The 15,988-nt window shown below is 41.7% G+C and overlaps 2 protein-coding genes across 2 annotated transcripts in view; both read right to left on the bottom strand.

The window, feature by feature from the left end:
- SHROOM1 (shroom family member 1) overlaps nucleotides 1-4,487 on the bottom strand; it is a 32,746-nt gene extending 28,259 nt beyond the window's left edge. Inside the window, exon 1 of the mRNA XM_054487403.2 lies at nucleotides 4,471-4,487. The gene's annotated coding sequence lies outside the window, so the exon portion shown is untranslated. The remainder of the gene's footprint in view (nucleotides 1-4,470) is intronic.
- Nucleotides 4,488-10,697: 6,210 nt separating this feature from the next.
- GDF9 (growth differentiation factor 9) lies at nucleotides 10,698-15,940 on the bottom strand. The gene is made up of 3 exons (XM_054487411.2): nucleotides 14,954-15,940; nucleotides 13,654-14,869; nucleotides 10,698-12,076 (listed from the first exon to the last, which is right to left on the bottom strand). Exons 2-3 carry the CDS (start codon nucleotides 14,048-14,050, stop codon nucleotides 11,106-11,108), a joined length of 1,368 nt encoding a protein of 455 aa, XP_054343386.1. The 5' UTR covers nucleotides 14,051-14,869; nucleotides 14,954-15,940; the 3' UTR covers nucleotides 10,698-11,105.
- Nucleotides 15,941-15,988: the final 48 nt, after the last annotated feature.

Genomic DNA, 15,988 nt, shown 5'->3' on the forward strand with positions numbered 1-15,988 from the left:
GGTGGACGTTGGGGGAAGCGATACTCTATTGGGGAAAAAAGGTGAACTGTTCACTGCGAGTGATGAGATCTTAGCTAGCATTGCTGGGCTCTAAAGCCACCAGTAGCTAAGTGTGTATTTTTGCCCCATCTTTTTCCCACCAGAAGATTGGATAATTCTGTGGAGAAACCTGTAGAAATTGATAGGAGCTTCAAACCACAGTGCACTAACACATCTCATCTTCTGACAAAAAGAGCTTCCAATGGCTTTTCTAGGGCCTTATAAGTAGACAACAAAAGACTTTTGAAAAAAGTTTCTACCATGAAAGGTAAAGGCCAAAATAAATAAAAATTCAAATGAATAAATGCAAGAAGAAAATTTCAAAAAAGTTGTAATTAAGAAACACTTCATCTGGATGGAACTATAAAGCCAAAGAATGGGATAAGTTGTATCCTTTCATTTCACTCAATAAACTTGTTTCTTCTCTTATTAGAACGTTGCCACCCTCTCACTTCAGAGATAAGCCAAATAAGAAAAAGCCATGAAAATAGATTCCAAGTTTTTTTCACTTCTCTGCACCCCCATCTCCACTGCCATAGTCCAAAGCAGCAGCATCTTTCACCTGAACCATGACAACAGCCACTTCAATAGGTCTCCCTGCTTCAGACTAGTCCCTGCCAGACAATACTACATAGAACATTTAGAATGATTTTTGTTTTTTTTTTTTTTGAGACTCTGTTGCCCAGACTGGAGTGCAGTGATGTGATCACAGCTTACTGCAGCCTTGACTGCCTGGGCTCAAGCAATTCCCCTACCTCAGCCTCCCAAGTTGTTGGGACCACAGATGTGTACCACCCTCCTGGGAATTTTTTTTTTTTTTTTTTTTTTTTTGTAGAGATGAGGTCTCCCTGTGTTGCCCAAGCTGGTGTTGAACTCCTGGGCTCAAGCAATGCACCCACTTCAGCCTCCCAAAGTGTTGGGATGACAGGCGTGAGCCACCGCACCGGGCCAGAATGATCTACTTAAAAAAAAAAAAAGAGGCCGGGCACGGTGGCTCACGCCTGTCAACCCAGCACTTTGGGAGGCTGAGGCAGGCTTTGACCTGGGAGGTCAAGGGTGCAGTGAGTCAAAATCATGCCACTGCCCTGTACTGGTCAGTTCAAAACCAGCCTGGTCAACATGGTGAAACCCTATCTCTACTAAAAATACAAAAAAATTAGCTGGGCATGGTGGCACACGCCTGTAGTCCCAGCTGCTCGGGAGGCTGAGGTAGGAGAATTGCTTGAACCCGGGAGGTGGAGGTTGCAGTGAGCCCTTATTGCGCCACTGTATTCCAGCCTGGGTGACAGAATAAGACTCTGTCTCAAAAAAAAAAAAAAAAAGAAAAGAAGAGAATCCAACCATTTCAGGCCCTTGATTAAACATTCTCAATGGCTTTCTTTAGAACTTGGAATACAAATCTAATGCCTGGCCAGGCGTGGTGGCTCATGCCTACAATCTTAGCACTTTGGGAAGCTGAGGCAGGTGGGTCACTTGAGCTCAGGAGTTCGAGGCCAACTTGGCCAACATGGCAAAATCCATCCCTGCTAAAAATACAAAAATTAGCTGGGCATGGTGGCATGTGCCTGTAGTCTCAGCTACTCAGGAGGCTGAAGCAGGAGAATCACTTGAACCCGGCAGGCAGAGGTTGCAATGAGCCGAGATTGTGCCACTGCACTCCAGCCTGGGTGACAGAGTGAGACTCCATATTAAAAAACAGAAACAAAACAAACAAACAGAAAACAACTAATGCCTGGCCAGGCGCAGTGGCTCACACCTGTAATCCCAGTACTTTGGGAGGCCGAGGCGGGTGGATCACTTGAGGCCAGAAGTTTGAGACCAGCCTGGTCAACATGTTGAAACCCCCTTTCTACTAAAAATACAAAAATTAGCTGGGCATGGTGGTTCACACCTGTAATCCCAGCTATTTTGGGGGCCGAGGTGGGAGGATTGCTTGAACCTGGGAGGTCATGTCTGCAGTGAGTCAAAATCATGCCACTGCACTCCAGCCTGGGTGACAAAGTGAGACCCTGCCTCAATAAATAAATACATAAATAAATCTAATGCCCTTGTGCTGGCCAACAAGGTCTGGTATCATCAGGTCTGTGTGCTCTTTCAACCTCTCCCACTCCACTTACCATTCCACCCATTCCTTCTCCCCCCTGACATGCCAGCCACATGCAGCTCTTTCTGTTCCTAGAACACAAGGTTGTTCTCCCCTCAGGCCTTAGCCTAGAGGTTCCTGAATATGACTGCTTTTTTTTTTTTTTAATTGTCTGTGTCCCCACAGTGTAACAAAAGCTCCATGAGAGCAAGTATCATGTCTATCTTATTTTCCATCAGACCATCTACAAGGGTACCTGACACGTAGTGTGCGCCCAATAAATATTGAATAAAGTAAATCATAGTACAGAAGCCTCAGAGTTTCAAGGGAGAGGTGAAACAATGTAAAATGAAAAAAATATTGAGCCATTAAGCAAATTCCATCAGGGAATATAAAAACTCTATTGATGTTAGAATCAACATTTCCCTTGGACCAAGTAGGTTTCAATGTCAAAAATTCTATTTTATCAATGTCAATATCCTGGTTGTGATATTATGCTATAGTTTTGCAAGACTGAAGGAACTGGATAAGAGATACACAGGATCTCTCTATTATTTATTTCATGTAAATTTACAGTTATCTGTTTTAGTATATTATTTGATATCTAAATTTACTAAATTATTTATATTACTTAGTATGTTATTTTAATCTCTGCTAAAATAAAAAGTTTAAACAATTCTAATTAAAGGTAAGATCATTTAGTATTCACCCAGCCTGCTTTTGCAGTGCCACCCCAAAATGTATTCCTCTATAGAATGTTCCGCAGAAATGAATGCTCACTGATGGAACTTAGGGTCATAGAGGAAGCCTCCGTAGCTGGTAGCTGATATCCTTCTCTGGGAGCTAAAAACATCAGACTGTTCTTAACCACACACAGTGCCTGGCCCATAGTCAGTGTTCAATAAATATTTATTCAGTGAGCTAGTTGTTTGAGAAAGCCAAAATGACATCCAGGCACAGGTTGTGAACTCTTATAACACTGACTGTTATTCCAGCATGGGAAGATACCAGCATCAAAGACAGGTCTATAAATGACTGTGTACTGTTCACAAAGCCCCTGTTACTCTTAAAGGAGTAAGATTCCCAAAATGTACAGTTGACACTTATCCACCTATGTCTAGTTCCTCAATTCTTTGATACACAAAATTTTTTAAAAATAAAATTCTTTGATACAAATTGCATTACATACTAAGGCAGGACAAGGAAATACTCTGGTAGGCCATGTATAAAATCCTGCTCTTTAAATAGATACTGAAATAGTCCTGGTCTTATTAACAAGCCCTTTCCAAAAATCGACTAGTAAATGTGTGGTTTGGGAAGGACAACTGTATCAGGAAGTAGCTACCCACATGAAGAGACCCTATTTGACTTCTCAATTATGGTAAAGGATGAAGTGCCTGCATCTCCTGGTTGTGTTTATATTTTGTTTCTATTTAGGGAACAGTTAATGGGTTAAGCACCATAGTTGTCTATTGTATCCATTTAGCTAATCTACATACCTAAAATATTTTTGGGTCTTACATCCTCTAAAAGAACATCTTAAAAATTTTAATTTCACTTCATTTATTACTTTATAAGTTACAATCCTTACAAAGTTAAACATTAAAATTGACTACATAAAAATTGTTTTTTAAATTTTTATTTTTCATTAAAATTGACTACATAAAATTTTATATAAACCAAGTTCTGTCTGAACATTTTTCATTCCCCTCTACCCCATGAAAGAGCAATTTTTTTTCCCCACAGACTGTCTAAACTGCACTCTAAACCAAATCCAGTAGCTGCTGCCCTTGAAGCTGATTAGCAAAACACAAAGTATTCAACATAACACAGGAGCTGATTTAAACTGATAAAGGGCAGGAAATTCAGAGCTGAAGGTAAAACCAGCTCCTGACGTACTCCATTGTTTCTTGGCATACTAAGGCACTCATCACATTAAGTGACCTCATATCTCATCTGGACTAAATACCAAAGCTGAATGCATCTATTTAAGGCAGATGTAGCTTCATCCTTAAATTTCCAGATTTAAATCACTGTTGTCCTTTCTCATTTGTTTTCTAGAGTGGCAGCTTTTATAAGAGTAACTAAAGAAAATAGGTTTCATATGGGAGAGAGAGTTGAGCGATTAGTATACCCTTCTCAATAGTGTGTAAGAGAAACTTTGAAGTTTAAATTTAAAAGATCTATCAGCCTTGACACACTACAGGAATATTAACACTGTCCTATGAGTGAGACTAGATATACAAATAAAGTCTAAGAAAAAAATTAAATGTCAAGCTATCATTACTCACCTGTAGCATCAAAACACTATGCAAAAAAAGTTTAGGTAAGTACATTTTAGAACTTACCTGTAAGAATGCCCAACGATTTTTCTGCTCCTGAATTTTGGCATTGACCCTAATACTTAACTTCTATCAAAATTATCCCTTCATTTTCTTTTCCAACTCCCCTACTTTCTTCTTTTCGAAATCTTCAGATTTCAGACCACATTCACACTCAAGCACAGAACTAGGTCATGCAAAAAATAAATGGACTTTCGCTCGTTGCCCAGGCTGGAGTGCAATGACACGATCTCGGCTCACTGCAACCTCCACCTCCCAGGTTCAAGCGATTCTCCTGCCTCAGCCTCCCAAGTAGCTGAGATTATGGGCACACGCCACCATGCCTGGCTAATTTTTTGAATTTTTAGTAGAGATGGGGTTTCGCCATGTTGGTCAGGCTGGTCTCGAACTCCTAACCTCAAATGATCTGCCAGCCTTGGCCTCCCAAATTGCTGGGATTACAGGCGTGAGCCACTGTGCCTAGCCCATTCCAGATACTTTTTTACTTTTTTTATTTTTAGAAATTGGATCTCGCTCCATCCATCGCCCAGGCTGGAGTACAACAGCACAATCATGGCTCACTGCAGCTTCCATCTCCCAGGCTCGTGTAATTCACCCATATCAGCCTCCAGAAGAGCTGGGACTGCAGGTTGGAGCCGTCACGCCCAGCTGATTTTTTTTTCGTTGCTGTTAAAGACAGGGGTCTCACTATATTGCCCAGACTGGTCTCGAACTCCTGAACTCAAGGGGTCCTCTCACCTCGGCTTCCTTAAGTGGTAGGATTAGGCATGAGCCACCATGCCTGGCCCTTTTTTAACTCTTAAGAATGACATAATTGGCCAGGGATGGTGGCTCATACCCGTAACCCTACCACTTTTTTTTTTTCCTTCTTCTAGATGGAGTCTCACTCTGTTGCCCAGGCTGGGGTGCAGTGGTGCGATATCTCGGCTCACTGCAGCCTCTGTCTCCCGGGTTCAAGCAGTTCTCCTGCCTCAGCCTCCCTCAGCTGGGATTACAGGTACATGCCACCATGCCTGGTTAATTTTTGTAGTTTTAGTAGAGTCGGGGTTTCACCACCTGTCTCGGCCTCCCAAAGTGCTAGGATTACAGGTATGAGCCACTGCACCTGGCCAGTAACCCTACTACTTTGGGAGGGAGGCGGGAGGATCACTTTAGCCCAGGAGTTTGTGACCAACCCGGGCAACATGGCGAGACCCCATCTCTACTAAAAGTACACAAAATTAGCCAGGAGTGGTGGCACTTGACAACAGTCCAAGCTCCCTGGGAGGCTGAAGTGGGAGGATCACCTGAGCCTGGGAGGTGGAGGCTGCAGTAAGCCGAGATCACGCAACTGCACTCCAGCCTGGGCAACAGAGCAGGACCCTGTCTCAAAAAAAAAAAAAAAAAAGAAAGAAAGAAAGAAAGAGAAAAAGAAAAGAAAATTAAAGATTATTTAAACAAATGGAAAACATCTCATGTTCATGAACTGGAAGACAACATTGTTAAGATGGCAATTCTTCCGAAATTGATCTACAGATTCAATACAATCCCTATCAAAATCCTAGTTTTGCAGAAATTAATGAACTGATTCTAAAATTCATATGGTTTTGGGCGGGCACGTTGGCTCATACGTGTAATCCCAGCACTATGGGAGGCCGAGGTGGGTAGATCATTTGAGGCCAGGAGTTGGAGACCAGCCTGGCCAACATGGCAAAACCCTGTCTCTACAAAAAATACAAAAATTAGCCAGGCGTGATGGCGCCTGCCTGTAATGCCAGCTACTCCGGAGGCTGAGGTGTGAGAATCTCTCGAACCTGGGAAGTGGAGCAGAGATCATGCCACTGCACTCCAGCCTGGGTGACAGAGTGAGAGAGACTGTCTCTTAAAAAAAAAAAAAAAAAGTATCTATCTATCTATCTATCTATCTATCTACCTACCTACCTACCTACCTACCTACCTATCTTGACAGGACCTTGCTCTCTGTCACCCTGGAGTATAGGCACATAATCATAGCTCACTGCAGCCTCAACCTCCTGAGCTCAAGCAATCCTCCTGCCTCAGCCTCCTGAATAGCTGTAACTACAGGTGTGCACCACCACACCCAGCTAATTTTTTTAACTTTTTATTTTTTGTAGAGATGATGTCTTACTTTGTTGCCCAGACTGGTCTCAAACTCTTGGATTCAAGCAATCCTCCTGCCTCTGGCTCCCAAAGTGCTGGGATTACAGGTGTGAGCCACCACTCCCAGCCTGGTCAACTGTTTTTTTGACAAGAGTACCAAAATAATTCAACAGGAGAAAAAGTCATCTTAACAAATGGTACTGAAACAACCAGATAATCACATGCAAGAGTAAGAGTTGGACCTCTACCTCATACCATATACAAAAATTAACTCAAAATGGATTTGAGACTTAAGTAAAAGCTAAAACTGGAAAACTCTTAGAAGAAAACATAGGGGAAAAATCTTCATGACATTGATTTTACAACCCAAAATTGGATCTGGCAATGATTCCTTGGATATGACACCAAAAGCATAGTCAAAAAATTGAAAAATAGATGTTTTAATCAAAATTGACAACTTTTGCGCAAAGGACTATCAAGAGAGCGAAAAGGGGCTGGGTGCAGTGGCTCACACTTGTAATACCAACATTTTGGGAGGCTGAGGAGGGCAGATTGCTTGAGCTGAGGAGTTCAAGACCAGCCTGGTTGGCCGGGCGTGGTGGCTCATGCCTGTAATCCCAGCATTTTGGGAGGCCGAGGCAGGCAGATCACGAGGTCAGGAGATCGAGACCATCCTGGCTAACAGAGTGAAACCCCATCTCTACTAAAAATACAAAAAAAAATTAGCCAGGAGTGGTGGCACTTGCCGATAGTCCCAGCTCCCTGGGAGGCTGAAGTGGGAGGATCACCTGAGCCTGGGAGGTGGAGGCTGTAGTAAGTCGAGATCACGCAACTGCACTCCAGCCTGGGTGACAGAGTGAGACTCCATATCAAAAAAAAAAAAAAAAACCAGCCTGGCAACATGCTGAAACCCATCTCTGCACACACACACACAGTGAAAACATAACCCAAAGAATAAGAAAATATATTTAAAAGTGGACAGGGCTGGATGTGGTGTCTCCCGCCTGTAATCCCAGCACTATGGGAGGCTGAGGCAGGCAGATTACTTGAGGTGAGGAGCTTGAGACCAGCCTGGCCAATGTGGTGAAATCCCATCTCTACCAAAAATACAAAAATTAGCCAGGCCTGGTGGCAAGCACCTGTAATCCCAGCTACTCGGGAGGCTGAGACACGAGAATTGCTTGAACCCAGGAGGTGGGGGTTGCAGTGAGCCGAGATGGCGCCACTGCATTCTAGCCTGGGTGACAGACAGAGAATGAATAGACATTTCTCCAAAGAAGATACACAAATGGTCAGTAAACACATGAAGAAATACTCATCATCATCAATTATTAAGGAAATGCAAATCCAAACCACAATGAAGGTACTCTGCCTATGGAGTAACTATTCTTTTACTTTTCTAAAAGTAATAAATAAACTAAACAAAAAAACAACCACACACACAATGAGATGCCATTTCACGGCCATTAGGATAGCTATTTTATATAAAAAAATATATATATTTAAAAAGCAAATAAAATTACAAGTGCTGGCTATGAGGTAGAGAAATTAGAATACTTGTAAATTGCTGGTAGAAATGTAAAATGCCACAGCCACAAAGAATTACCATGTGATCCCGCAGTTCCATTTCTAGGAATAGATCCAAATGAACAGAAAGCAGAGATTCTAACAGATATTTGTAAACCAATGTTCATAGTAGCATTATTCACAATAGCTAAAAGGTAGAAACAATTCAAGTGTCCATTGATAAACAAAATGTGGTATGAATACAATGGATTATTCAGCCTTAATGAGGAATGAAATTCTGAGATATGCTACATGAATGAGCCTTGAAAACATTATGCTAAGTGAAGTAAGTCAGAGATAAAAGGACAAATATTGAATGATTCACTTATAGGAAGTACCTAGAACAAGCAAATTTGTAGAGCTAGAATAGTGGTTAGTAGAAGAAAGAAATGAAGATTTTTAAATTAATTAATTTACTTTGAGATGGAATCTAGCTCTGTCACCCAGGCTGGAGTGCAGTGGCACGATCTCAGCTCATCGCAAGCTCCGCCTCCCAGGTTCATGCCATTCTCCTGCCTCAGCCTCCCCAATAGCTGGGACTACAGCTCATGCCACCACACCCAGCTAATCTTTGTATTTTTTGTGGAGACAGAGTTTTGCAACGTTGCCCAGACTGGGATTTTTTTAATGGGTAACATTGCAAAACCCTGTCTGTTGCCCAGGCTGGGAATTTTTTTTTTTTTTTAAACTACATGGGTAGAGTTTCAGATTGGAATGATGAAAAAGTTCAAGATAGTAGTGATGGTTGGAAATCAATGTGAATGTACTTAATGCCACTGACTTGTATACTTAAAAATAGTTAAGATAGTAAAATGTTGTTATATATATTTTATAATAAAATAACAAAAAGGTAACCTACAGAATGAGAAAATATTTGAAAATTGTGTAAGAAACTTATATCTAGAATATATAACTCTTACAACTCAATAAATATAACAATTAGAAAATGGACAAAGGATCTTAATAGACATTCTTAAAAAAGATACACAAATGGCTAATAAGCAAATGAAGAGATGCTTAACATCATTAATTATCAAGAGAATGCAAATCAAAACCACAATGAGATACCATTTCACACCCACTTGGATAGCTAGAATAAAACAGTAAGTTCATTACACATTGTATGCTTATACCAAAATATCACATGTACCCTATAAATATATATAACTATTACGTACCCATAGAAAATAAAAACATCCCCCAAAAGTCAGATGAGTGTTGAAAGGATGCTGAGAAATCAGAACCCTCGTGCACTGCTGGTGGGAATGTAAAATGGTGCAGCTGGTTTGGAAAACAGTCTAGCAGTTCCTCAAATGATTAAATGTAGAGTTACCATATGACCTAGCAATTCCACTCTTAGGTATGTACCCCAAAGAAATAAAACTTCTACATGAATTTTATTAGCATTATTTGTAATAGCTAAAAAATGGAAACAGCCCAAATGTCCACCCACAAATGGATAAACAAAATTTGGTATAGCCATACAACGAAATATAGTCACTAGAAAGAAGTACCGATACATGCTACAACACAGATGAACCTTGAAAACATGCTAAGTGAAAGGAGCCAGTCTATTGTATGACTCCATTCATATGAAAGTCCTGAATCAGAAACCTATGAACAAGTTCCTAGTTGCTTAGGGCTGGGAGTGGGGCAGGACAGGAAATGGGAGTAACAGCTAAAGCGTATAGGGTTTCTTTTTGAGGTGATGAATGTGTTCTAAAATTGATGACGGTGATGGTGTCCCATGTTTATAAATATACTATAAACCACTGAATTCTACACTTTAAATGGGTAAATTATATGGTATGTGCATATTTAATGAAGCTAAAAATAGCACCAAGAAAAGATCATTTACAAGAATAAAAAGTACTTATTACATCTAGGAGTTACTTTTGGTTTATACATCAAGGTTTTAGAAACTCAAACACAAAATCACGATATCAACCCTACCTCTGTGCCTCCAGGGCTCTCTCAAAATAGATATATTGAAAACCTACATAAAAACCCTAGCATCCACATAACACCCAGTCAGTAACATAACCAGTCACTACTGCAAGCTTAGTAGGAACAGTTCTACATCGAACTGGAAAAAAACCTGTGGGGGTGGAGTGGAGGGAGCTAAGCAAATCAGCAAAAACCAAACCAAAACAAAAAACCTTCCCTGGCTGCCTTTCATAAGGTCAGAGGTTTTAAATATATAAAGAAAAAAAATACACATACAAAGTCTTGTACATAGGTTTTCTTGGAAAAACATGCAAGGCAATTTCCTTTACATGAATGGGACAAATGTTAAATTGTTCTGTATGACTCGATTGATTTATATATGCCAGTTAACAAGGAGAATTAGTATACTGTTCACCAATCACACTAAAGCAACGGAAGTGGGTTACACTGCCTACTCTCTAGTCCTAGAGAGAGTCTTAACTTCATGAGAATTTCGGTGACGTTAGCCTCCCTTTCACTCTGAAAAAGGATCAAAAGTCGAGCTATGGCCAGCTTTTAGACACTTCCTCTCTCCCCCAAATGATCACTTAAAAGCAATCTTTAGTAAAACACACACAAAATTTATGCCATTGACAGAAATTTATTCTTCCATTAAGACTATAGCAATCTGAATTGCCTATTTATAGCTGCAAGTCCATCCAGGATTGATGCTAATTAAGGTTTTTTCCCTATCAAGAATAAGACTCCTATGAAAAGAAAAAAAATCGCTCAAGGAAAAAGATGTAAAGTTTGCCACAATAATTATATTTCATTTAAATTTGGAAATAAAAAAAGGCTCTGTAGCAACAATTGATGTTATCCCTTTATCCTGATAGATGCCATAGAAGGTACTAATCTACACAGGCTCCTCTTTATACAACATATGCTGCATTTAGAGACTTAATATATGAAGCTTTCTCTTGAAGGCACACATAGGCACACAGTAGTTACTTTGCCAAACAGGCTCAGGGTTTTAAGAAGACCATTTGTTAACGACAGGTGCACTTTGTAGCTATCATATCTTCGTACTCTTTATAGGCAATTGAGCCATCAGGCTCAATGGTCAAAACACTCAAGGGGCTGTATTTGGCAGGTACACATGACGGTCTTGGCACTGAGGAGTCCAGCTTCTCGTAGATGATGTTCTGTACCATGGTGTGAACTGGAGAGCCATACCGATGTCCAACAGCCCTCGGACAGTCCCCTTTACAGTATCGAGGGTTGTACCTGTGCGGAGCCACAATCCAGTTGTCCCACTTCAGCTGACTAAAGCTAAGTCTAAAGTCATGGAGCTCACACTCATTTTGGGGAAAAAGAAACTGTTTGAAGTATTCACTCAGATTGAAGGAAGCTGGGACCAAGGGCTTCTTCAATTCAGAACTGACAGTTTCCTGACCTCTGCGGTGACGGCGATGAGAAGATCTCCCATCCTCAGCAGCCTCTTCTCCCACAGGATAGGCAGACAGACTTCTCTCCTGGTCAGGACCCTGGGAAGGCCTCCTTTTATAGTTAAGGGAATACCAGCTGTGATAAGCCTGAGCACTTGTGTCATTCAAATATAAGATCAGTGAGGGGGACACCAGAAGAGTCATGTTAAACAAACCATTCTGTGCTGAAGGATGCTCCAGCTGGTCTTTCATGCATGTAAAATTTATAGACATGTGAATACTTCTCTTGTTGGAGGCCACTAAAGGTTGAAGGAGGCTGGTCACATCAATCTGAATCCATTTGTGTTTCTTTCCAAATTCAAACTGTGAGTTAAAGGTAAATGAGTATGGAGCTCTGCAGAGAGTCCTGCTAGAAGACTCTGGCTCCTTTATCATTAGGTTGCACACACATTTGACAGCAGAGGAAAAAGAAACTGAGTTGTTGATAGTGTACAGCAAGACTGACTTGAGTAAGTGTTCAACGGTAGTAATGCGATCCAGGTTAAATAGCAGTTCCATTGATGGAAGGATTCCTAAGAAGAAAAATAATCTACCGGTAGTGCTTGAACATGAGTCAACATAACAGGCAGTCAAGTCAAAGAATTAGTACTTCATAATATGCTTTCTCCCTTCTCTTTTCCCCACTTTCTCAAGCCTCAAAAAAAAAAAAAAAAAAAATGGCGGTTAATATAGAAAAGGAAGGCAATTGGTAACACTACTAATTCCCAGCAACCTTACTGGACATTTTATCTCCAGAAAGTCAGATTTGGTGGTGAATCAAAGTAACAGGGAATCACTACATTCTGAAGTTTCATTTTTATTTTTTTTGAGACAGGGTCTCACTCTGTTACCCAGGCTGGAGTGCAGTGGCACCATCATGGCTCACTGCAGCCTCCACCTCCCAGGTGCAACTGATCCCCCCACCTTAGCCTCCCAAGTAGCTGGGACTACAGGCATGAGCCAGCACGCCCAGGTGATTTTTTTGTTTTTGTAGAGACAAGGTCTCGCCATGTTGCCCAGACTGGTCTTGAACTTCTGGGCTCAGGCAATCCTCTCACCTCAACCTCCCAAAGTGCTGGGATCACAGGCATGAGCCACTGTGCTCAGCCTGAAGCTTCATTCTGAGTAATTTGCTCCAAACACAGAAGCAGCTGATAAGGAAAGTAGTATTTTTCTCTTGGATAATCTCTAGAGGGAAAACCATAATAAAAACACTTATCAGACTTATTAAGATGACACGCTAAGCTCTAGTGAAGAAAGTCAATTTAAAACAATGTAATTGGTCCTAGTTAATTTAGAACACTTGAGATTAAAAACAGATGCTCTAAAACCACTATACTAAAATAGGATATTAAGGAAGCAGATACAACTGCCCTGTTGGGTTAGAATGGTTTTAAATCAAGAGCTGGTAGATATATACTCTTTTTTTTTTTTTGAGACGGAGTCTTGCTCTGTTGCCAGGCTGGAGTGCAGTGATGCGATCTTGGCTCACTGCAACCTCTGCCTCCTGGGTTCAAGCGATTCTCCTGCCTCAGCCTCCCGAGTAGCTGGGAGTACAGGTATGCACCACCAAGCCCAGCTAATTTTTATGTTTTTAGTAGAGATGGGGTTTCACCATGTTATAATTTTTTAAAGCACCACACCCAACTGCTGAGTCAAACTGTGGACTGATACTTTGTTCTTGTAAGGGCCAACTGTTCAAAACGGGAACTTTAAGCTTTTCTCTCACAGAAAGTAACAAACAAGAGAAAAATATCCTATTTAACACATCACACCAATAGCTGTAAGAGATGTTTAAGGTCCATTTCTGGGCCAAAAGCTTGGTGGAATAGAAAGAGATGCTAACATTCTCTAGCAGCACTTCCCCTCAGCCTTGAAAGCCATTAAGTCTCTGGTGTTGCTTTAAAATTCCATATTAGCCCACCTTAACCAATGAGAGCATTAGGAAGAAACAATAAGCTCAAGTCCCAGATTTGTTTCAACTGGATATTGAGGTTTATGCAAAATAAAATGCAATTCAAGGAACTAGGCTCAGCTCCTTTCTGTAATTGAAATGCAGAAGTGTCTATCATCTTCCCTCCACCCAGTTAACCAATCTGCTTTTACATACCTGTTACCTGGTCTCCAGGAGCCTGCTTATGCTGGGTACAGGGGGTGAAGAGCCGAACAGTGTTGTAGAGGTGACTTCTATTGGATTTAGGAATCCCTTCCTTGGTAGCATATGTCTTATAGAGCTTTTTCATGTAGTGCAAAGCTCTAGAGTCTGGCTGCAGCCTAGGTGCCCTACCTCGCCCAACAGATAGAACTTTGAAAAGCGGGGGAAGGAGGCCAGCTCTGTCTCTCTCATCTATAGGCTGCAGCAAGGACCAAGGCGTAGCCCCAGATTCCAACTCAGCACTAGCAGCAATCTGAGCATCTCCCCCAGAAGCCTGAGAACCAAGGGTAATAGGAAAGCACAGCCAGGCAAAGCAGCAAAACCAAAGGAGGAATTTGTTGGGAAGTGCCATGGCTTGGAAGAACTAGTGAGGAACATATTTCTCCATGCCAGTCCTCTTTCTAAAGGCCAAGAAGAGCCTAGCTTGGTCTCTTAAATAAATTTCAGGTGTGTGGGTGGACTAGGGTCACTTCTGTAATCAGGCCTCAAGTATGCCTAGCTGAAGATGATTTTTATCAGCTCTATATCAAGCAGCTGATAACACCTTAGTTAGCCAATTTGTTAATTAGATACAAATTTATTTGGTTATTTAGCTTTCCTCTCTTTTCCCCTGGCGTTTACCTAAAACCTGTTATTGTTATACTACCGGACTAGCTATGTAGCTGAAAGTCTAAGATAAATTGAGGAATGATCTTAAATAAAATCTCTCATTTTTTGAGAAATTTGGATTAAGATGTTCGCTAGGTGCTTGCTGAAACTTATAAGGCATGTGGAAAAGCTAACCAATTATTCATGACGATACTCAGATCTGCTGGTATGCAACTTATGGTATTAGGTTTACTCTTCCTCTCAATTTATCCTCACGGCATTTTCCACTTCCAGGTGTTTACAATTGTAATTATTCGCTGCATGTTAATTTGAGGGGTGAGAAAGTCACAATTGGCATAGAAGTTCCAGAGAGCAGAAAACCGTTAGGTCTCTCAGTCCTCCCAGATGGCTGGGTACAGAATATGTACTTGGAGTATTGGAATTGTATTTGCAATGTTCTTAAAAGAGGACATCGCCTTTAACCTTGACTTATTTTTAAATGTAACATACTGATGTCCTTACTTTGGTCTGCACACTCATCTATACATATTTTGGTTGAAAAGTTTTGGGATCTTTGCAGATGCTATAAAATAAATGAATGTTTTATTACTATTATTATTATTCATCCAAATGGTGGTAGAATTTGCTACAATATTTCTGTCCTTACCTGTATTTCTGTTCTTGCCTTGGAGCTGAGACCAGGCTAGACATTACGGTTTAAAAAAATGAGGCAAAGGAGCACCATGAAAAGCTGAAATGAGGGGATATCCAGCGCCACCTCGAAGGAGACTATGCTGGAAGAGTCAGCCTACACTCATAGTGCAAGATACGAAGCCAGTTTGTGCAGTACCTGCATGAGAAAACTAAGGTATGTCTGCAAAATACAAGTTGACTGCCGGCCGAGCCTCCGTGGTCCGTAAGCAGTGTTATAAAACACACCCAACTGTTGAATGAGAGCTTACTCCTATATTAAATATGGCCAGCAATTCCATTAACAAAACACTGACAAGACACCTCAAGGCGAGCTGTACAGGACAACAGCATCATCAAGCAGAATGCACTTCAGGGAAAACACAATAAGGCCTCTCACCCGACTTTCCTTGCTTCTCGCGTGGGGAGAAGAAAGAACTGGGGCATCGTGATACCCCCCACCCCACGCAAACCATCTGGGGAGGAAGCTGGCTGCTGTCGAGGCGGCCTCAGCATTCAATTGACGATTATTTGATTATTTTTGTGGCTGAAATTGACGAAACGTTTGTATTATCTCTTGGGAACGTTTACAGCCTGCCAGTGGGCTCTAAAACAGAATCCAAGAGAAGCCTTAGATGTGTGTTCCTGATTTTGGTGCTGGGGTCGCTGATGGCCTGAAAATAACGAAGCCCCCTTTGAGCTACTGGCCAAGGCCAAATAAAACCTCGTGCTCCTCTGCTGTGGGGCGGCCCGGCCTCGGGGCTCAGAGGCGCTCTGTCTACAGCTGGGAAAACTCGCAGGCCCCAAGCTCCTGGCCAGCGCGGCCCCGGAGGTCGGCAGGCCACTTCCTCGTCGCCTTTTTGTTCCCTCACCCGCCTCCCGCATTCGGCCGCTTCCTGACTGGGATTCCACAGAAAAACCGAGGGCTGAGCAGAAGTGTGAGCGCCTCCAACAGTCCACTGTCCCCCAAAGTCAGTTCAATCCCCGACGTCCTCCGCTAAGCTCCACCCCA

This window comes from Pongo pygmaeus, chromosome 4 (genome assembly GCF_028885625.2).
Source record: "Pongo pygmaeus isolate AG05252 chromosome 4, NHGRI_mPonPyg2-v2.0_pri, whole genome shotgun sequence".
In the NCBI taxonomy this organism is placed as follows: Eukaryota; Metazoa; Chordata; class Mammalia; order Primates; family Hominidae; genus Pongo; species Pongo pygmaeus.